The sequence below is a fragment of the Lichenostomus cassidix genome, chromosome 2, assembly GCF_008360975.1.
Source record: "Lichenostomus cassidix isolate B80296 chromosome 2, HeHo_3.0, whole genome shotgun sequence".
Classification (NCBI taxonomy): Eukaryota; Metazoa; Chordata; class Aves; order Passeriformes; family Meliphagidae; genus Lichenostomus; species Lichenostomus cassidix.
In genome coordinates this window covers 57,924,633-57,948,198 of record NC_139482.1, presented here as the reverse complement: position 1 = coordinate 57,948,198, position 23,566 = coordinate 57,924,633, and the positions used below count along the sequence as shown (strand labels likewise).

The 23,566-nt window shown below is 40.9% G+C and overlaps 1 protein-coding gene across 2 annotated transcripts in view; it reads left to right on the top strand.

Annotated features, from left to right (window-relative positions):
* Positions 1-23,566, top strand: part of MBOAT1 (membrane bound glycerophospholipid O-acyltransferase 1) — a 56,796-nt gene that overhangs the window by 20,325 nt on the left and 12,905 nt on the right. For both annotated transcript variants that reach the window (XM_085051684.1, XM_085051685.1), the window contains exons 2-7: positions 2,548-2,693; positions 3,215-3,292; positions 6,604-6,699; positions 16,790-16,845; positions 19,120-19,174; positions 22,512-22,695. In XM_085051684.1, the coding sequence (XP_084907810.1) occupies positions 2,548-2,693; positions 3,215-3,292; positions 6,604-6,699; positions 16,790-16,845; positions 19,120-19,174; positions 22,512-22,695 (615 nt within the window). The remainder of the gene's footprint in view (positions 1-2,547; positions 2,694-3,214; positions 3,293-6,603; positions 6,700-16,789; positions 16,846-19,119; positions 19,175-22,511; positions 22,696-23,566) is intronic.

Genomic DNA, 23,566 nt, shown 5'->3' with positions numbered 1-23,566 from the left:
CCAGATTATTGCTTACTGAGTGCATTGGGTCTGTGATGTTTGGCTGCTCTGCAGAAACAACCCTTGTAAATTGAAAACTGATTGAAATGTAAGGGTGACATACTTTGCTTTTTTCCTGGTATGAGGGTTTGCACCAACCCTTGCAAAAAGAGCACAGAGAAGGAATTGTCTTGGTTAATTTGCACAACAAAATGAAGGTGTGATAGTAGCATCTTTGGTGCACCCATTTTGATTTTAATGCTGGTGGCACAGGTAGCACATGCTCAAAGGAACTGATAGTGAAGGCAAGCAACAGCACATGTCTGTGAGGCTGCTCATCTGTCCTTTGCTGGATATTAGCTTGTGATGAAGTCTCTGCCACTTTTTTGCTGCTGCTGCCACTGTCCTTACCTGCCTCAGCTGTTTAAATGCTGTTACAAGTGTGTCTGCTCTGGAGTCTTGCACTTCCCTTGTGCTGTGTGTGTGAACCTCTGAGATCCCAGCATCCTTGACATCTCAAACTGGGCATACAAGAGCCAGATGAAAGTAAAGAGCAAACGCCTGCTTATCTTGATGGCTTTTACTGCTGTAAATCTTCCGTGAGTGATGCTGCACAGAAGGGGGTATTGTCTTTCAAACAATCAGCCACATCAGTTCCTGGGAGTCTTTGCACTTTCCTTCTTTATGCCAAATCAGAGAAACTCTGCATGCCACAGAGTTGAGCTACTGTGACCCTAATTGGGAGCAGGATGGGGGGGATTAAGATTCACTGAATTGTCACTGATGAATTGACACCCATCAGTCTTGGGAACTTGCTAAGAAAGACTGCAGTCAGAGCAGCCCTGTAGGGGCTTCAGCAATTTCTGCTGTACCTCTGTCTGTGAAGGGTGTGAGTGAGGTGTTAGCATTCTGGATGTAACTCTGTGGTAACAGACAAATTCGGGATTTCTACTACAGCATCTGGGTTTTGTGAGACCAGTGCAATTTTGTTCTTTTACTTTTTAAATCTTGCACTAAAAATAAGAATGACTTGCTTCAGTTATAATTTGATGATTCTATTTGATATACAAGCTGGTTGCTTACACAAGCAAGAAATAAATTGATATTGTCTTTGCTCCACAGAACTAAAATTCAGCATAATTAAGTATTTAAATTATTGCATTATTCTATTATGTGACTGCCTGCATCACTGAAATTAAACAACTGCACCAATGAAGCCAACAAACCTTTAATAAAAGCATTTGCATGACCAGCTAACACCATGTTGGATGTAGTTCACCAGAATATAAGCACTTTGGGGCTATAGTATCTTGTTAAACACATTGTAAATGTGTTTGACAAGAAGCCTGGCAGAATCCAGCCACCCCTGGACATCCAGCATGTCAGAGCATTTCCAAGTGAGATATTTCATCTTGTCCTGGACTGATAGCTTTGGATAATCCTCTAATCCAGGTGATTGCTTAAATGTTGCGGCCTATTTAGTTTTGCTTGGTGTGGGATGACTTGCTGCTGGAGAGCTCAGGGTGATTTTCTTTTAAAAAATGATTAGGAAAAAAAAAAAAGGCTGTGACTAAATAAATGAATTTACCTCCAGCTGTCGAGGGTCCAGGCTGGACTTAAGGGTGTTGTATCCCAGTGGTGTATTTGCTCTGTTAAGAGACAGCTCTTGAGCTCTGTTTTGACTCTGACTTTGATGTGTTTTTCCTCTGACTTCTGGGAGTTTTGCTGAGGCTGTCAAAGAGAAGGTGACTTGAAGAAGGCAGTATGATGTCGGTTTTGCTCTGAGGACATTGAAGCTTTTGTTTGTCTTTGTGTCTGACAAGAATAGGCTCTAGTCCTGTACTGTTTGCCCTCTGCATGTCTTGTGCTTCCACTGCCATTGCTACCTCTTTGCAGTGAGGCCAGACTGGTTTTCACATGCAGTAGACAAAGAACATTTGAGAAGCATATTCCTTTGGGTGTCTGCGTGATGGTAGAGCAAAATTGTTTTCTTTGCACTCAAACCACAAAAAATAGTGAGTTGGAAAGTCTATGTGGAAGATGCCATGAAGTGGAGGAATTCAGCTAAGGTGGCTGCCCTGTTCCCACTGCTTGTGAACAGCATCACATCAAGATTGCTGATTTTGCCCTCGTGTTGGGGTGGGGGAAAGTCAGGTACTGGGGTGATGTTTCACAGTCCCAGGCTGCTTCCTGGCCCCTGCCTCTCACCAAGAGGACTGAGAAGGGGGATGATGTGCCCTGCACTTGGGCCAGGCTGGCAGCAGAGCAGAGCCTTCCTCCAAGGACAGGGAGAACCACCAGAGCCCGTCTGTACCCTGGGATAGCTGGAGCATGCCCTTCCTTGTCTGTTTTTCGGTTGCCATGTGCTTGTTTAATCCCCTCTGTCATTGGCCAAGAAAAGCTACTACATGAGTTCACAAGTGAGAATGTTGAGAAGTGAAAGATTCACAGCTCACATTTTCCCTGCCTTTTCCTGCCTGTACTCTTAATTGTTCTGAGAAGAGAGAGAATCCTCCCCCTCCTCCTCCAAGAATCAAAACTGTTCTTTGTTTTGCTTGTCTTCTACAGATCAATTTTGTAGCCTGTCAACTGTTTGCACTTTTGGCTGCGTTTTGGTTTCGTATTTACTTGAGTCCCAGTCATGCCAACTCCGCTGTTCGCCATGCATTTGCCACCCTCTTTGGAATATACTTTGCTGTCTTCTGCTTTGGGTGGTGAGTATTTAGTCACTATTTAGACAAGACGTGGGTAAAAATATTTTTTTCAAACTTTGTATCAGCTTTTCTGGATTACATCTTTTCAATCTCAAGGCTCTTAATGCTACCTTAAAAAAAAATCTTAACCAATATAACGATTCCAAACCCTCAAAGTAAAATGACTCATGAAAGTATTTTTAAGCGAAGTATTTAATTTAATTTGCGATGTTTGTTCTGGAAGTTGAAGCCACACCAGTCTGCTGTGAACCTCTTTTAGAAAAGATGTATTGAACTTGAATGGGTACTTTGAGCCAGGCTACTCTTTCAGTTAAATGTATGGATAATATCTTTTCAATAAGTATCAGTCTGTGTTGGATAGTCAGGCTATAAAGATGTCATGTGGCAATCCATGTTTACTGGTACCCTGATATGACATCACATTTATGTCATTTGTATGGAAAAATGTACTCTTGCTCTGAACTGCCAGCACTTCCTGGTAACATAGAAATTGACTAAATACTCACTTTGTTGTCTTCAAGGTATTCCATTCACCTTTTTGTCCTGGTGATGATGAACTATGGCATTATGAATATGGCAAGTATCCCCAACATCCACAGGTGAGCTGATGTGTCTGCAAGTCTGCTGCTGCTTCTCTGACAACGTCTCTGTTTTCAGGGAGAATCATGAAGGATTTTTTAGAAGCACCTTCTTTCCTTTTCTCTTTCCCAGTTACTTGCAGGAGCATTGTTCATGGAGTTACTGAAGCAGCTGTAATCTCAATTTGTGGTTTTTTTGGATTGATGTATTGCATTTTCCTGTGAAATTGCTGGCCTTAAAATTTGACTTTTGCAGGCTTAATAATTTATGGACAAACCTTTGGTTTCTTAAACATAATGAAGTCATTCTCCTTGGTCTTATATTCTTCCAGACTGATTTGATAATATTTTTTAATGTGTTTTCCCCCTTGCTGTTTGGCCTTCAGGTATTTTCCACTTACTCTTGAGTTAGGTAGTTCAAATAAGGTCACTGTGCCAGCTTAGCTTAGCAATCCTCAAAATGAGGTCTTGCTTTTGGTACTGGGTTTTGTGAAAAAGTAGGAAATACCAGAATTGTTATTGCTTTGAAGTAGAAGCTTCTGGTTTGGGTGTTACAGGTGATTTCTGTCTCCGCAGTGTCTGGCTGTTTCTGTAGCTGCTGCTCAATGCTCATAATCCACATCAGTCTGCACTGGGGAACAGAAACCTTTCTTCACTTGCCTTCAAGGCCAGGGCTGTCTGAGGGTCTGATGTTCAGAAAATCCTCTTGCCTTCCTTTTTTTTCTGAAGAAACCCCTCTCTAATATCTAAATGGGAACCCTACTTATGATTTTTCTAAGATTATTTAGAAATGTGAACTATAAAAAACAAGCCCGTCTACAGCAGTCACCAGCATTTTGCACCACAAAGATAAGGTATTAAGAAGGTATTTTTTCCACTCTGTCCCAGAATGCGAAGTCCAGAGGTAATTAATAATTTCACCAAAAAAAAAAAAAAAAAGGTAACTGGACAAAGTTTGTTAAAGAAATGCCATCCAGAGACCAAAATAAAGAGGTGTTAAAAATTTGCATTATGGTTTCCTGGTCATTGTCCCTGCCTGTCACTTGAGGGAAATGCAGGAGTTAGTGACTGTAGATCAGAGGAATCAAGTCTACAAAGGAATTATCCAACAGTTATTTACATCTTCCTAGACAAGTTGGGGTGCTGATAAGGAAAAGGTCACAGCTTTAACAGGAATCTCCCTCACTCTTCATCTTTAGGCAATTAGCCACAATGGGAAAAATAGCTGTATAGTTAAACACAAATTAAGCCAGTTCCTATAACGTTGCCCACTGCTGCAAGATAGTCATGTGTTGATTTGACTCAATGTGAAATGTCAATCCAACATGCTGAAAAACCTCAGAAGGTCTGGGGGAGGATTGGATTAGGAATTTTCTATTGTATTCCACTAGCCATAGCAGTGTGACTCGAAATGCATCCATGTTACTAATTTTGGCAAAATAACAATGTATTCAAACTGCATGAGAGTAAGTTTCAGCAATGTCACTTTGAGGTCTGGGACCTTTTTATACAGGGGGCCTGTAAAGGTACTGGATCCTTCAGAGTGGGGCTTCAAGATTTGGCTATTTGCCCCCCCAGCCCCCCCGTCCAAAAAATGCAGTGGAAGAGAACAAATGAAATAAACTGCATAATTTAACCTTCATACACTTTCGCCTGGTTATTTTGTGCTAGTTTGGTCTCTGGTGAAGCTGCTAGCCTTCAAGGCTTATAAATGGACAAACTAAACCAGCATCTGAAATGCTCCCATCTGCAGCAGCAGTTCAGTGTATCTCTCCCTGCTTGCCCCCCTTTCAATCTAAACGCTTTACACTTCAGCATGGAGGCTTATTTTAGATCCTTCATCCTGTCTATCACTGTTACACGTCCGAGCTGGGTGCCTTGCCTTTGGACAGATGCTTGCCATTCTCTGTTGATGAGGGGGGAATCCAAGGTCTTTGCTGAGGCAGGACAGGATGCCTGACCCAGATAAAATACAATAAATTCTACCCTGAATCTTCTGAAGGATCTGTCATGTCCCTGCAGTCTGCCTTTCATCCAGCTGTTTGCTCTGGGCCACATGACCTGCAGGTTGCCTTGCGATCCATCAGTGTCACTCACACTGCAGTTTATTAGTCCCCAGGGAGAAAAAACTCATTTCTTTTAAACCCAGCCATAATTTGACAAAGGCCTGGCTCTTTTTCAGTTGTCTGCTGACTGATCCTCTTGTCTGATTTCACCTTTAGCTGTCCCCTGTGGTGGGTGCCCTCATGGGTCCAGAGGGGATCCTGCTTGCCAATGTGTGCTTACCAGCCTCCTGAGGTTTGGCCCTACCAGGCATGCAGGATGTGTCATCTTGCTCTATAGGCTGTTGGTCTTTGTCTCTTCTACCCCACACGGATAACCTCTGCTATAGAGGACACCAGTAGACATGGTCCTGGCCTGTCCATGTGGTGCAAGCCTTTCTTTCTGGTGTCCCAGCTCTCCATTGCACTGTATAGTTTCTTTCAAGTGTCAATCTCTCTCCAAACATCCATGGCTTCTTTCCTCCCCAGTATCCTCTTTCTTGCTTACATAAATACAGGGAGAAGTTACTTGTATGAAAGGCTGCATCTACCCATGCAGACACTGCAATATTTTAAATTTTCAGACTGTTCAACTGTTAAGAGAAAAAGAATCATGCTACTGCCCTGCCTAACAGAAGTTTGCTATCATCTTGAAACACAGAGTGAATTTGTCACATCCTACCTGACAATGCTTTTTCAGTTGGACACAGTGATCTTATAGGTCCTTGCCAACCTATATGACTTTATGATTTTTCTGGATGATGGTGTGGTTCAGCATGGAGAGCTGAAAAGATTAGGCTATGTGACATCACATGCCTTTATACAAAATCACAAGAGAAAGATTACCTTAAACTTGAAACATTTTAGTCTCTGCTAGATCTGAGGAAGAGTTCTAAAAAAAGGACATTTCTAGATAAAAAATGCAGTGGATAACTTCCGTGACTGACATACAGTATAATCTGGTTTCAAATACTTGAGTCAATCAGAAATTTCAAAATAATATGTGAAAATGGAAGCATTGAAACTGAATTGTGTAACTTGAATTGATCCTATTTCTTCTTTCATTTTTTCCCCACTACCAGAGTGAGGAGACATCTCTGTAAGGTTTTAGCTGGGTATACAAAACCAGCAGTCCCCTTTGAGAATTTCTTCCAGGTCTTGTAGCGTAGTTTCAGACTTGTTAATGATCTGATTTGAAAAAATCAAAACAAACAAAACCCAATTTGAGTGATTCTGGTTCTTGTTGGTACTTGTGTTGGTAACTATGTGTTCTGTGTGTTATGTTTTTAGGTACTCCTTTGTCGTAGCTATGGGATACCTCACATTGTGCCACATAAGCCGAATATACATATTTCATTATGGTATTCTCACTACAGATTTTTCCGGGTGAGTGAGTCTGCAAACTGGTTCATGTGTCAATCAGTATTAGTTGATTTCAGTAAGTTGTAAGAATAATTCTTCTGTTATTTGTGGAGCACCTGCAGTTTGGTTTCCCTTAAGCTTTTTCTGAGGCTTTTGTTGTAATTTTTTTGTTTGTTTGTTTGTTTGGGTTTTTTCCCTTTTGTTTTTTTTAAGAAGGCATAAACACAGTATGATTTTTGCACTGACTCATTGTTTCTACTGTTTTCTTGCTAGGCACTATGTAGTTAGGAAGGTAGAGCGTAGTTAGCTAGGCTTCCATGCAGAGCAGCCTGGCAGGATAAGTTGCACAATCTCTCTCTGGAGCTGTAGGAATTCTTATATGGCTGGTGCTCTGCTCCCTGGTGGTCTCTCCTTTGAGAGGTGGGGTGGGCTGCTCTCCTTCCAACATCCTAAGCACAGCTGTCAGCTCTGTGTCTCCTTTCCCCCATTCTGATTTATCTTGAAGCTCCAGCTGGGAAGGTGTTTCCCAGGTGCGAGGCAGGACTTGGGCAGGGGTGAGTTGCTGGTGGAGCTGGATGAGTAACCCAGGCAGAGAGACAAGAGACCAGCCTGGGTTGTCAGCACTGGTCTTACAGGTTTTCTCATGGGGGCAGGTTGTGGCTGCTGCTTAAACGGCACAACAATTTCTATGCCATGAGTTCTGTGAAACAGTGGTTTTCATATATACTGTAGTCTCTGATTCCACTCAGAGAAGCAGTAGAGGATGCTTTGCAAACACAGAGACAGCTAACCCTGTGTGTTTTGTTTGTGAGAGGAAGGTGTGCTTTTGCATGATTTAAAACCAGCATGGTAATCTGTATTCCAGTTGTTTAATTGAATGTCTGAATACAGAGTAATTAGTAATACACCATGAAAAATTTCTGTAAACTCACACAATACATTGTACGTGACTCTTCCAAGTCTCTGTCATCTTACAGACACAGAGTAGGAGATTGAAGCTTTTTGCTGTCTTTGAACATGTGTCTCTCTCTTTGAGGCAGTGGGTTTAAGCATTTAATTAAATTTTACGTGGTACAGGGCAAGTTTCTCTCAAACTCCTGGAGTGTTTTTGTTATGCAGTAATGGGAACTCACATGTTTAAAGAAATTTAGTTCTGTAATTTTTTCTGCAGTTCTTTTAGTACACAAAAGCATGTCCTCAAAGAAAGCCTATAAATGGAATTGGAATGCTATAGCTCTGTGTGTGTAAGAGACAAAGAGAGAGAAATGTGAGAAATCATGCTTTTCTGAATAGTGTGTTCAGAAATGCACTGTGAGGCATATTAGCTCTGTCTCTCTGAATACATTTAATAAAGATCCAGCTGAGACTAGGGGTGGAAGAAGAGAAATGGTGATTGTTTTTTATGGACTAGGTAGCGTATTCTGCTCCCTTAATGAAAAAGGAACTGCTCCTATTTAATGATGAGCTCAAGGATAATAATGGTGGTGAAAGAATAATATCTGAATTTACTCTGTTATTTGATTTTGTTGTGGTCCTTGAAGATACACACTAATTCCTAAACTTCACTCAAATATAAAACTGCCAAGTAGTAAACAAGTGGAAAATGTACTATGGATATGAACTGCACCTTCATGGTATATTTTAAAAGCCAAGAATAAATAAAAGTACTGTAGGGGTATCAATAAAAACTTGCAATCCAAAGTATTGAAACTCAGATCAGCCTCATAAATCTGTCTTAAAACCTGTTTTTATCAGCTGTATGTGCCCACTGAGGCTTTGTGCACCCACCTGAACAGATGCGATGACCTAGAGAGAGACAAAATATACTCCCTGGCCACAGTTATATCATGTGTGAGCAGCTACTGAACCTCCTCTTGCTCGTTCTCCCATTTTTGATCGTTCCTCATCTCTAGCATGTGTTAATAGGGAAGCATTAGGAGAGGGACCTGGCTGGGAGGATGGCATTGAAGTTCTCCCTCAGGCCTTCAGAAACAACTGAGACAGAATCCTTAGATTTATGCTCATCTCTCCCCAGCCTCCCACCATTTCTGGTGAAGGTGGCTAGTGGTTCTGGTGCTATCAGTTTTCCAATGTCAGTTCCCTGGAGTGATGAGCCAGATGATCAGTGAGTGTTTCCCAGCGTCAGTGCTGAAAGCCAGTATTCCTCCTTTGCTCTCTTGACCTGCTTTGTGGTCAAGTGCATGCGTAACTTGCATGCATAACCCTTTTGATGTGTGCTTGCAAATACATTTTTGGGGCTGTTTCTAGTAGTAGTAATTGGTTATGCAATTTTTTGGAGCCCTCCCATTTTGAGAACAGAGTTTGTAAAATGCAGGTAGAGATGGAGAGAACAAGGTAACTTTTGAGTCATATCTTAAGCAAACTGAAAAATGAAAGATCACACTGTGGCACATCACTTCCAGGTTATGAAATCAGAAATAAGGGACTTGTTACTGGTTATTAGTTAATTTTTAGCTCCTGCAAAAGGTAGGTTTGGTCACTGAGACCCACAGGCAGGACTGTACTCAAGCTGCTTGCAGCTATTTCTTGGTTTAAGAGTTTTTCATTTATTGCATAGTACTTAAGGAAAAACTGTTTTTCTTTTTTTTAAACTACTGCCAGGTTTTAAGGAAAACCAGTTCCAGCTCGTTACTTCAATTTTAATTACTTTTTAAAAATGCCTATATATTTTACCAAATTTCTTTCAATTATATTGTTTCTCAAATAAGTGGTGATATAATTTAGGAATTTTCTCTTTACTACTTTCCCAAAAAACTATTCGTTTTTGAACACTAGTTGTACAGTAATTGAATCCTGTGCTTCCCCCTTAATTCAAATCAATCTTTGAGCAAAACATGCATGTTTTATTTTGCTTGGCTTGCCATGACATTTGTACATTGTACCTGGAAAAATTAAATCCTAACTCTTTCTCTCTCTTATTTCTTCTTCTTTTCTTCTTCTTTCTGCTAAGAGGATTATGCTGGTAAGTTGCCTGCCTATACAACTTTATAAAAACAGTAATAATGTCATAAAGTTTGTGGTTTTTCCCATTGTATCACAGGCTCAGATTGAATATAATGATATGATAGATTTAAGGAAAAAATAGTTCAAAATAAGGAATCTTGATTCTGATTTTTGGAAACCAGTAATAGGGTTTCAATCTAGCAAGCTTCAAGAACAAATGCCAGATGCATGTGATCCTCTGGATGAAATTCAGAAGATATGGAACTTGTGTCTGTTTCAATCCTTTGCTTGATTAAGGCTGTAGAGCTTTTTAGTTTCCTCTTTGAATCCTTGCAGTGTCTGAGCAAAATTTCCTAATGTTGCAGGTTATTCAATGCAATGTCAGAGAATGAACATGCATGTGTGAGTTCTTTCATATATGAGTAGAGGCTGAGAGAGCTGGGGTTGTTTAGCCTGGAGAGCAGGAGGGGCCTTATTGCTCTTTACAGCTGCTTGAAAGGAGGTTGTAGCAAGGCTAGGCTAAGTCACTTCTCCCATGTAACAAGTGACAGGACAAGGGGAAATGGCCTCAGGTTTAGATTGGTCAGGAGAGGTTTTGATTGGATATTAGAAAAAGTTTCTTCATGGAAAATGTTTTCAAGCATTGGAACAGGCTGCCCAGGGAAATGGTAGACTCGCCATCCCTGGAAGTGTTCCAAATACATGTAGTTATGGCACTTGGGGACATGGTTTAGTGGTGAGGTGGCAGTGCTGGGTTAACAGCTGGACCCAATGATCCTAGACGACTTTTCCAGTATTAGTGATTCTATGATTCTTGCTGCCATTCCTTACAGGAAAGAAACTCAGTTTTTGAAAATCGCCACTCACACTGGTACAGCTTTCGATCTTCTGTTGTTCTTAGACAGACCACAGCCGATTTATCTGGGAGACTTGAGCAGTTTTCCTCCCCGCATGTGTCAAATCTGTAGCTCTTACACAAGTGCTTTGGTGGATATCACTCTCCAGACACCTCTGTGTTCGCCCTATCCCAAATGCAGAACAGCAGCAGCATTCTCACCAAACCACCTAGAAAGGGATGATCATTGAGAGAGCCCTCTTGAAAAGCCATATATACGATCAGATACTTCAGTAACAAGTGTCACTTCAGGCAGTGAATTTTTGCTGGATGTTTAGTGCTTTGTTGCTGTTTTTTTCATCTCTCCGTGGCTTTTGGTATCAACCACAAAAGGGAAGAATAAAAGTACAGCTGCCGTTTTTCACAAAGGAAATACATTTGCTGATGAAAGCAAAGATAGATGTACTCTGTTGAAACCCAGTGCAGAAGTGCTGTCTGGTCCTGCAAGTTCAGTTGGTTATTTTTCTTTTCTTGTCTTCTAAATGTATGACATGCAGTACTGCATGCTGCAGTGTCTGTTCCAGCAGTGCTGGGTTACTTTGGTGTGCAGCTGGTCCCCAGAGGCAGTGCAGCAGCACAGGTGCAGAGTGAGTAAGGGGAGGTCAATCTGTTTTCCACACCTGTTTGCTGCTTTGCTGCTTGGCTGGGTGCTTGTTCCCTTGAAAGAGCCCTAAGATCACTTACCACTGGATACACAGGAGGCCTGCAAGAACTGCAGTGTGGAACTAGGCAAAATTCAAGCAGGCAATCACTACTAGAGATCTCCGTGCATCTAGTGCATCCCAGGACACTTCTCCAAATTAAACACTCTTTTAAGTGAAATGCTTCTACCATGAAGGCTTAAGAAATACTGTTTGGGAGCTTGCACACAAACACACACACACACACACCCACACACACACACACACCCACCCAAGTGCAGCACATCAGCGCACGAAGGAAATTGTGAGTTGCTTTGGAGGTGCAACTGTGTTCAGTGAAGTGTTTTTCCTCTGATGTACTTCAGTACTTCTTCCTTTTACCATCGAAAGCAAAAGTACAAGCCTCCTGCCAGCTTGGCCATCCCCTTGTCAACATGGTTACTGTCACAGCAGGGTGTGACTGTGTGAACCTCTTGTCATGGCTTCAGCACTACAGAGGTAACCCTGAAATAAATGTTGCTGTTTTGGAGTCTTGTCTGCTATGAGCCTTTTGACTCCACCTCCTCTCTTAGTGAAATCAGGTCAGTGGAAACTATTTCTAGCAAGCATGTGCCAGACTCCTCCATGGGATTACCTAAGGTCAAGCAGACTGTGCTTGAAAAACGTCTTTTCTCCAATAAGCATCGAAGCTTGCTCAATGCAGAAGCCAACCTGTGATGTCGTGAGGTTCCCCACAGCAGTCTACAAAAAAAACATCTTTACTTCCACTGACCTGTGCTTGTGGCAAATTTATTGCATTGGGGCAAGCTGTATTTAAAGATTACATTAACTGGTATGTTTTTGTTTGGAAGGTTTATTTAGGGGAGTAAACTGTTGCATCTTAGTCTTGTGTTATTTTTCAAAGCATCTAACATGAAGTAAACAAAAACCCAAAGCTGTCTTTACCTTACATTAGATGCCTTGAAACATAAAATTGTCCCTGGGTCAATTTCTTGGCTTTTTTTTTTTAAGTTAAAATTTGGCCACTATGGTTTGTGTGTAGGAGGTAAAATGCAGCTACAACCTAAGATTAAACTCATATCTAATATATAAAACATGAGAAGGGAGGGGAAATCACACCACACACAGATCAAATTCTGTGTTTCTGTGGTAGTTTGTAACTGTAAAATTTAATAGGACATGTAGAAAGGGTGTGGAATCACCACTCAGCATGTGGCTACAAAGCAATTGGTAGGTGTTCAAATATGATGGATTGCAAGTTGTTTAGGCTTCTAAATGTGTTTTATTTCAAATGCTTCCTTCCTAGGGATAAGCTTTGTGCTTAATCTGTAAGTGCAAGTGTAGTAGGTAGATTTTGTTTTAAATTCAAAATTGCCCCTCTCCAATAACCTGTGCATCACAAAATTTGAAAGTAAGAAAAGGGATTGGAAGTTTTATCATTTTGTTAACTTCCTATCTTGTTTTTAGTACTACTGACTTTTTCCAGTAGAGTCTAAGGGTTAAAACAGTATCATGTAGGAAACAATTGACTATGTGTGATATGGTGCTGTATTTAATGTATTGACTTACTCAACGTATTGCTGTTTAAGTTGGAGCTTGCCTGAGAAGCTGAATAGAAATGGCAATTCAATGCTCTGGTATTTCAAAGTTTTAATAAGCAAAACTCACATGTTCAGGAATTTATGATTCTCCCTCTGCCTTTCCCCCCATTAAAATAGGGCTCTAATGCTGTCATTATTTTGTTGTGCTCTGCCTTTTCCTGCAGTAAAGACATGTTCCTCCTGAGATCAAGTCCATGGGGAATGGTAGGCAGGTGAGGGAGAAGGGAGGAAGATGCTCCTTGTTCACCTGAAACTTTGCTTACCCTTTTTGTGATGTGTTAACTGGTACCTGACACTGATCTCGTGAAAGATTTACTGTGTGTCATCCCATTGCCACGGGACAGCAGGTTTCCATCTTCCTGAGTAGCATAGAGAACAGATGACAGGATCAATTAAGTCGGAAAAGGCATCTGAGATCGTCAAGTCCAACTGACTGTACACTGCTGTGTCAGCCAGACCATGGCACTGAGTGTCACATCCAGTCTTTCCTTAAACACCTCCAGGGATGGTGACTTCACCACCTCCCTGGGAAGTCCATTCCAATGTCTAGTCACCCTTTCTGTGAGAAATTTCATTGAATGTCTAACCGTAACTTCCCCTAGAGCAGCTTAGTGCTGTGTCCTCCAGTTTTATCCCTGGTTGCCTGGGAGAAGAGACCGACCCTCATTTGGCAACAGCCTCCTTTCAGGCAGTTGTAGAGAGTGACAAGGGCCCCACTGAGACTCCTTTCCTCAAGGCTAAACAAACCCAGCTCCCTCAGTCACTCCTCATTGGACTTGTGCTCCAGACCCTTCCCCGTCTTTGTTGCCCTTCTATGGATATGCTCCAGCACTTCAATGTCCCCTGAATTGAGGGGCCCAGAACTGAACACAGGACTTGAGGTGCAGCCTCACCAGTGCCAAGTAGAGAGGAAGAATCACTTCTCTAGTCCTTTTGGCCACAATACTCCTGACATAGGCCAGGATGCCATTGGTCTTCTTGGCCACCTGGCCACACACTGGCTCATGTTCAGCTGCTGTTGTAAAGAACCCCCATGTCCCTTACTGCTGGCCCACTTTCCAGCCACCCTGGAAAATATGTATGACGTGTAATATGATGATGTCAGGAGGCAGAACAGAAGGTATCTAATGCACTCAGTGGCTCTCCTTCCCACTCGCCTTGTCAGAAGCATAACTTTTGCTCTCCCTTGTCTCCTCTGGAGCTGAGATTTGAGGGAGACAGACTGTTCATCTCTGCTGATTAAAATGCAGGAAAGGCTGACGTGTTCTGTTGGCTTACAATGTGCCATCAATGAGGCAATGAATTCCTAATATAGATGAGGAGAACCTCTCTCCTCTGTGTTTATATATTGCATGATTTCAGTGCAGGCTTTACTCCTGTTGCCCTCGGATTGTTTGCATTTTGGTTCTCTCTGGCTTACCACGGGGGCCTTGTCTAAGACAAGTGTCTAAATTTAGACGCTTAAAAGTCATACGGTTTTGGCTCAGAGCCTGAGGTTTAAAGTTATCCACTTCAATATTGGCGTGAAGTGCTTGCCATAAGAAACATATGCAAAAAATTGAACCAATTTGAAACAAGTGTTAGTGCTCCCTCATAAAGCTAAAAAGGTCAAACACTGACAAAATAAAAAATTGTGTTTATTGCAGTAGAACTGCTTGGTTCACTGACAGCCTCTGTCTTTCTTAAGGATTTAAAAAAATTGCCTTTTCATATACTCAAAGGATTAGGGGTTTTGTATCTTTGAAAGCAAAGCTAAATTTTGTCTGGGAAAATCTACTTCGAGAAACAGGATGTTAAAGATAATGGTAAAAACAGCCTATAAATCTCTTGTCTTGAAAGATTAATTGGAAAAAAGTTGAGAATGACTATTTGACAATATTGCAGTTATCTGGAAGGTGAAAAGTCATTATTAAATTTGCTTATTCCTTAGTTGCTATCAGTGGACTAGGTGACCCGAGGACAGCTGCTGTACAAACCCCTGTGTTACAGTTCAAGTGTATATTTAAGCCTATTCTGAATTTTATGTGCTAACTTTTTAAACTGACATTTCAAGTAGAGACTTACAAAATTATAAAAGCAGTTCCTGATTAAGAAATTTGTTGATATTTCATGTTCTGGTTTTGGGCAGAAAATGCAAATTTCCCACACATAGTTACTTGTGGACTCTTGAAAAAGATCAGCCATAGTGTTTAAAAAAAGACCAGAATGAAAGAATGTCTTTTGCCAGTGTGTTTACCATGCTCAGCATATGAATTATCTTTAAAATCTGTTTGATTTATCTTAGTGGGATAATCAGGTTGTGAACAGTTCCTCTTGGCCATTGGGTTTACATTTGATTGTAACCAGTAGGTTGATTTGTCATGGATGATCCAGAATCTCTTGAAAATCTCTGTAGAGCATAAGTATTTGACTGTTATTTTAGACAGAGACATCACTGAATGCAACTTTAGCTTTTTTTTTTTTTTCTTACCTTGAGAAATTGGTGGGACAAACTCACTGCTTGAACTAAAAAAACCCCTCAACATCTTTCTTTAATTGTGTTCCAGAAAATTTATAACAATAGTTAAAATGAATAGCTGTAATATTTGGAATGATCTACATCTCTTTAAAAAAGGTCCATATACTGGTGAAACTCTGTAAATAGTTAAATAAATATGTACAAGCTCGAGTTTTAATTTCCAGGTTGAAGACATCATTTTTATTCAAACAGAAACCACCATATGGTTAATACTGTTAATTTATTCTCAAATTATGAGACAACCCATTTTATTAATCCTCAGTGAAGACAGAGCTCTTTTGTGGGACTAGTTTTACATATGGTCATCACAACTAATGCTTTTAAAATAGCTGTGTATCTTCATCACCCATTCCCATCTTGTGGCTATTGCAGTTGTGAGAGATCTGGGCACCCTGTGCTGGTGTCCCCAGGGCAGAGAGAGAGGGAGAAGGAATGTGAGCAGTTGCTCATCCCTTGCTTTGTCTGCCAGGAGTCCTTCCGTGCTGCAGATGTTCAGTGCCAGGTTTTGTGTTTAAGGCTCCACAGCTGATGGAGGATGTGGTCAGTTGTCCCCATGGTTTTCCTCCCATCTTTCCTCTTACCTACCTCTAAATGCTCTCAGCTGTGTCCTTCACCCTTGTGGAAACCATCCCCTGATGCCACCAAGTAGAGTTTTGTCTTTGTTCCCATTCCTTAGCTGCAGCAGCTCACATCTGCCTTCCGTGCCAAGAAGCTCTGTAAAGCTGGATACAGGAAATATAAGTGGCCCTGCTGGGCATAGTGGCTATTTCTATGCTGTGTGTTTAGTTGGCACCGAAGCTGCTGGGTGGCTGTGAGCCTGGCTCAGGTACAGCCAGCTCCTGTTTTCAGAGGCTCCAGATCCCTCATGGCCATACATTCCCAATTGGATGGTGTATCTTGTACAGGCTGTTCACAACGCAGATGCATGGCCAAGAAGCAATGGGGAAACTGCTGTGCTGACAGCTATTCTGGTATTTGCACACAGTCCTAATTGATAGAGCTATTCATGTGGGGAAATAGGCATCTATATCTGCAGAGTCAACATTTTTTTAGGGCGCTGAGGAGACAGACAATAGGAGAGTAACAGTAAGAAGAGCCAGAGTTGTGTTACAGCAGCACTGCTGTATTCTAGTGCTGCATTTTATGGGGCTTCATTTTGGTCTTTGCCTGAAAGGAAGCTCAGTGGGCTGCAGAAGCTGGTATTTCCTAGTGGTGTGATTTCTTCTGAGCTACAATTTGCACTGCTGCACGATAGGGAGACATAAAATAAGGCTTTGTGTGCACACAGCGATTAAAAATTCCAGTGCAAGTTACTGTGGGGTTGTTTTGAACCCAGGCAATTGCCTTATGCCTGAGTGCCTCCTTCAACTTTAATTGGATGTTTTCCACTTGTTGCTAATACAGTTATGCCTTTTAAAGGGATAAAGACATTCAGTGAGAAAGTTGGGAATAATTTGTATTACAAGACATGTAACTGTTTCTGTCTTTGTTATAGTCCGCTGATGATAATTACACAGAAGATCACAACACTTGCATGCCAGCTATATGATGGTAAGAAAAGGAATCTCTTCCCATGTCCTGAAGACAGCTTTTTTATTCCAGTGCATTCTATGGTTGATTTATGGACTGAATGAATGTAGTTCAGTGCATTGTTCCAAATGAAGAAGAAAAATGCTTTGTGGAAGAAAATGAGAAACTTAAAGTTTTGATCAGCTTTTAGGATCAAACGGTCTTTGCAATATCAGAGATAACTGTTTTTCCCTTTGGGGTGTTCTACTTCCTTGGGGCCCAATTTGGATTTTAGCTAGTACCAGCATCTCCTGTTTAGATGCTACTGTGCATCTCCATTAAGCTCTCTGAAGCTGTTACTGATTCTCAAAAATCAAGAGTTGTGTTTGATGCATAGGTTCAGTCATTAATGTTAATTTAGCAAAAAATGTGCTAGCACTGATGTATTCAGTGGTAATATACTCCATGAGCTGTGAGAGATAGAATCCAGTAGCTTTTCCCCAGCGCAGAGAGAAGCAGTCACAAGCAAAATAACATTGTCTTCAGTCTTGTGCAGTGCTGTGACAAAGAGCACCATTATTTCCCAGTTAAATGCCTGTGTCTAGTACAGTGCAAAGGCTAGAAATGTCAGTTAGCAGCAGCATTATTGCTTGTGCCTACTGATGTTGCATCGCAAATTTCTGATCATCTGAAGCCCATTGCCTTCCAAGCTGTGGGTGACTGAATAAGTGGCTTGCTATAGAGCTGTTGTGGGCAAGGATTTACGTGATGGCCACACAAGGGTCTGGCATTGTTTGCAAGCCAGGTTTATACAAGTGAATCTAATTCTTTTAGCTGGCTATAATAGGTACAGCTGGAATCTTGGCTATTTGACCTTCTTGTTGTTCATTTTGCTGAGGCTTCTCTGCTTCTGTTAGTTAAGTCAGCTCAGGTATTGCTGCAATGCCACAGCAGTGTGCAGCCTAGGTACACACGTAGGATGTTGGTGGTAAACATAGATACAGAAAGGAAAAAGACAACAGCAGAGCCAGGACCATTTTAAGTGGACCAGAAATCCTACAAATTAATGATGGTGGAAAAGGCTCATTACATTGTGAACGTCCATATATGGAGCAGTTGATCAAATGAAGGCAGCTTGCAGTTCAAGCGTCAGTGACAAATTTCTATTTGTGAAAATTTAACGTGACAAATTTCTACTTGTAAAAATTTAACACAGCTGTCCATAAATGGAAACAGACGAGCAAAATACCCAGTCCTTTATGTAATTAAATGTTTAATTGTTTCGCTGAAACTTAGGCCCTCCCAGTATTTACAAACTGTAACAGTGAGAGAATGGAAATGAACAGCTTAACAGCAGTTGTTTTAAGAAGTGGGTATTGTGTGTGTATTGGTATTTATGGCCAGTGTGTTTAGAACTGTGGTGTCAATTGGTGCCAAGCCCCTGATCTTTCAGAGCTGTGCACATGGAGATGTTCACAGTGCTGTGAAGCACTGTGCACATGGAGAGCTGTGCACATGGAGATGTTCACAGTGCTATCAAGTGCTGTGACTCAGCCTGTGCTGTTCTGCTGAAGCCAGTGGGATTCCTCGCAGTATGTGCAGCTAAAGCTTTAGGGTGAAGGTTTTGAGGTATTTGCTGGAAGCAACATCTGTTTACCACTGGCCATCACACAAGAGTTTTCCATTGTTTTCCTGGGACATTGAGTCTGTGTGCTACCTCTGGCCCCAAAGGTCTTATGCACTCAACAGGAGGTCGTCCTTCCAGTCTGGATCTTGTACAATTTCAGATTATTACTGATGTGTGTATTTAGACTTGCTCCAGCAGCCAGCAGCTGGGCTGCCTGTTCACACCAGTGGAGCTTCTGTTCCCCAAGCGCCTCTTTCCCTTCCCCTGCCCACTCCTCCTGCTGTGAAATGCTCCATTTCTCACCAAGGAGCCAGCGGGAGGCTTGTGCTTAAATGAGCCAGAGGCTTCTGGCAACAGAGGTTTTTCTAGCCCAGGACAGCTTGTGGAGGCTGTAGGGGGTAGCTGCCAGTTGGTGACATTGCCACTTCCATTGTGTGTGTGGAATGCTATGGCTGCTCTTCCTGACAGTATAGCCAGGGCGAGAAAGGGGGAATGAGGTAAGGAGCTGGGTAAAGAGGTAGAGTAGAACTTGACCTAAATTTGGGGATTGAGCTGTATTACAACCACCGGTGAAAAAGAAATTTGAAATGATGGCTTTAGAAATTTTTTGTGGGGTGCAAGCTTAAGGCTTTGGGGATAGCTTTTACTGTTTGTCTTTTGGAAAAATCTAATGTGACTTTTCTTTCCAGGAATAGGACGACAAGCTGAGGAACTCACTGCTGAGCAAAATCGGCTTGCTGTAAAGTAAGGATGTAATTCTCTTCGTGATTTGTGTCCAATTTCTTCCAAAGAAGTTGAGTGTTTAGGTTGTTTTTGTTGTTTGTTTTTTTTTGTTTGTTTGTTTTTCGTTTTTCTTTCTATTGCAATGTCAGGGACAACATAATGGCCCAGCCATGAAGATGTTTCCTGGTCCTTTCCAGTGCATGATATGCCAAAAGTCCTGCCTGCTTTTTTATTTGCTTGACCAGTTTTGTTTTTGTAATTCTGCTGTCACTGCCCTCCTTATACAAACATACCTTCTCTCCTATATTCCTTATGTCTTCAATTCAGGGCTTCTGCCTTTATCACCCTGTGCCGGTCAGTTAAAACACTGAAGTACTTGGCAATGTCTCATTGACTTAAATATGTACTTTGCATGCAACAGAACAAGTCTTTGCTGAATTAACTCTTTTAAATTTAGGCTAAGACTATACTATATGGATTTGTTGGCTATTACCTTTATCTGATCTGTGATATGTTATTTTTCCAAATAGATACTCCTCCCCTGTCTTGACTCTGACACTTCAAGTGCTGTTTTTCTTTGCCATAATTATTGAATGCTGGAATTTTATTTTTTTGGTCTCCCTCCATAATGTTAATTCTCCTAGTTCTCCACATTATGTAACTAATCTCCTTTTTCAGATGGAGAGAGCATGTTGATAATCTCTTTGAGAACGTTTTTTTTTTTATTTGTCTCTCAATGTAAGTGCAACATATAACAACATATAACAACAATGTAAGTGCAACAAATTGAGCCATATAGCTCAATTTGGTTGGTTTTCTTTTTTTTAAATGAAGAATAGTGTTACAGAATTACTCTTAGAACCATAACTACTTTTCACCATGACATGTTTGTTTAGGGCCTTAGAAAATTTTTCTTTCATTTCCAAAGTAGAAGATTCAGCCATCAGAAAATCTGCCTATGAACATCAAAAAATAATGGAGTAATTTCTTGAAAAGCAAAATTCTTGTAGGTAGCCTTGTATAACTTTGCTGTGACCCCATAGTGTCTATTTTTAAAGCTCACAGCATAATTTTTAACTGTACTTGGCCCTTACTGCTAGTCAAATTCTCACGAAACATGCTTGGGTCTTTTTCTTGTAGAGTAGATGAGTTCATAATAGAAAAGCAGATGCCAATAGCTTAAGTGTCAGTGGCAGACAAGTCATGACTGAAGAGTTTTAAATCCCCTTTGGTAATACGGCCTTTTGTCTTCCCTCCCATTCTTGGTCTGTTTTTGTTTCTCACTCATCCTCTGTACATTCCTTCGTGCATTGCTCATGTCTCCCCACCCAACCATGTGCAGAATCCAAGTTGAAACTAATGACTTTATTTTTAATGTTACTGTAGAGCTAGGAAGCCCAAATCATGGACTTGATTTTGCAGGAAAGATCAAAGATGTTGCAACATGACCCTTACCCCAAATTGTTTGCTGCATCTTCCTGTGAAATGCTTTTACCAGAGAACATACCATTCAGGCACTAACATCTACAATAACCAGTAGGGTGAATGCATAAAATCCTGGCTAATCTAACTGTCTATTCAAACTAATTCCACTTCAGAATAGAAGTAGGCAAAAGCAAATGTTTAACTGTTGCTTAGTTTTCCTGCTAGAAATTTGTTTTAGTCTTAGAGAATTTTAAGTATGTTTTGCTTTATGTGTGTCCATCTGTGTCTTGCCCAGGAGAGCCCTCAAGCACTGTGCCCAAGTTTGTGTTCTCATCTGAGGGCTCCGTGTTTACTTGGATGGTGACAATTAGGAAAATTGTGGAGAGCACTCAGTAATGGAGTGCAGAACACAGTGCACAATTTGGATGTTGGCATTTTCTGCCACATAAAAAACCTGAGCCAAACAATTTACAAATTACACTAGCGGTGAGAGGCATGTACATCTTCCTTTTCCATTCTACTGATCTGTAGCAAGGACAGTGGGTCTTCTTCATCTTGCACCAAATCTACAACCCCAGAAGGAACTGGTGGGATATGCACTTACAAAATGAAAAATTAATGACAAAATGGAAAAAAAATGAAAGACAGATTTTCTTCAACTTTCATCTTCAGCCATCTTTCAATTCATATGTTTTTTCCCCCCTTAGTTCCTTTTCCTGTTTGTGATGCAATACAGGCAATTACTTCCTTTATTTGAAGAGTAGGAGAGAGTGCTTCTTCATTCTCTTCCTGTATGTCTCACTTGACACTTCCCATTTTTCAAAAGGCTGGACTGAAGGGTGGGTGAGAGCTGCTCCCACGACTGAGAACCCTGGTTTTAGAGACTCCCTGCCCTGTGGTTTGTATAACAAGGCAGGATGGTCCCTGACATCCTGGATTGGTGTCCAAAACCAGTTACCAGCTTCTCACTCCTGATACTGCTGATGGGTTCAAAATGCACAAATTTATTACTGTTTTTAGCTAAATTGTTTCTAAGATGACAACTTTTCAAATTATTAGCATTAGTTCACCTGTAGCTTAAACACTTCCATGTTACCGTTGTTCTGACTGCCATCTACCAGGCATCACCAGAATATGCCAGGCTGTGTTTCATCTTCCCCAGAACAGATCTAGAGAGCTTTCAGCTGGGGAGAAAGGGGAGAGAAAAGGAGAGAGGTGGGGACTGAGGCAGGCAACACAACCAAAAACATTGGTGAAAGCTTTGGCTGTTGTGAAAAACACGGTTCACTCTCCTGTTAGAATTTAAAAAGTTTAATAAAAGACAATAGGGGACACCAAACAATAAAGCAAAGAAACAGCGCTGGGTGCTTGGCTCCAAGCCAAGAAGCACACCTGCCAGTGAGGGAGTCGTCTTAAATACTCTTTGTATTGCATCAGCCTTATGCATATTCAAACTTTTCTCAAAACTACTTTGCATGTTCGAAGAACTATTTTGCATGGCTCCTCCTTGGTCCCGCCTTTTTAGAGCATGCGCTTTTTCATCTGTGGTTTCTTCCAGTCTTGGTTATCGCCTCCCAGTTTGGGCTTGGTTCAGTAGTTCTTGCATCTGGTTACAGGCTGATAATCAGGTATCAGGGGTAGGTCTTCTTTTTGGGTGTTATCCAGTCAAGCAGGTGGTGTGGTTAGTAAAGGAAAGTTCTTTAAACTACTTTTATTAGTTTTCACTATAATATCGAAATCTAGTTCATAACAGAAATTAAAACATTGGTTATATACTTCTATCTTTATGACAAGACTACTTCTGTAAAAAGAATAAAACCATACACACAATGGATATCTGCGAAAAGCCAACACTATATTAGGATATATTTATAACACTGTGTTTTACTTTGTTTTGGTTTTTTATTTATTCTGTTGTGTTGATTTTTCACAGGTCAAGACCTTCTTTACTGGAGTATTTAAGTTATCTCCTCAATTTTATGAGCATCATAGCAGGGCCTTGCAGCAATTACAAGGATTATATCGCCTTCATTGAAGGGAGGCACGTGCACATGAAACTCTTAGAAGTGAACTGGAAGCAGAAGGGTTATGATAGACTTCCTGATCCTTCTCCAGCTGTAAGTTTTAAAATGACAAAGACTGATTGCAAAGGGCAGGAAAGTACAGCTTTGTACATGATTCTCATAATTAAAAGCTAAGAACAAAATCCAGTTTTGGGTTATCTTGCCAGTAAAGGTTACAGTGAGTTTTTTCTGAGTGGCTGCTGTTTTTATCACAGGGTCAGGGGTGAAATGGGTAGTGAATTCCCCAAATGGGTTTGGCATGCAAAACGGGTCAGTTGTTAATGGGTGTCCTTTGTGCAGCGATGGGAATGGTCTGCAGGTTCTGACAATGACAAGTTGCAGTTCAGCTCCAGACAGAAGAGGACAGAAAAAACCAAAAAATCTCAAATCTCTCCCGTAGTGCAGGAGATGTTAGAAGTACATGAATCCTGGCTAATCAGAAACTGCAGCCTGTCCAGGTGATTTGCAAGAGTGTCTCACACTTTAAGATGAGTCAAGAGGAAATTTTTTCACATAATTTTAACACTAATTTTGTTTTATATTTTTTTTAACATGACTTAGAACCTTCTTATAAAATGACCTTGTAAAGCAGGGTAGCATAGCATGAGATTCAGATTTCTCTCATCTTAAGGTGACACTGAATATGTAGCTTTGTGTGTGCAGAATGTCTCCTCTGAAATTGAGCATGTGCTTATGTATGTATAATGATTCCTGTTGAGCACACTTGTCTTTCCACTGAATCTAGTGGTGTTATTTCTGATTTACATTTGTCTGACTGAGGTCAGAGTAAGACCTATATTGTGTAAGATGCAAGTCAGGAGAGAGTACGAAAATCTGCATAAAAACAATTTGCACATTACTTTATTTCAAAATATGGAGAATATGTAAAAAGAGATCAGAAAATCAAAATAGGTCAAAACCCACA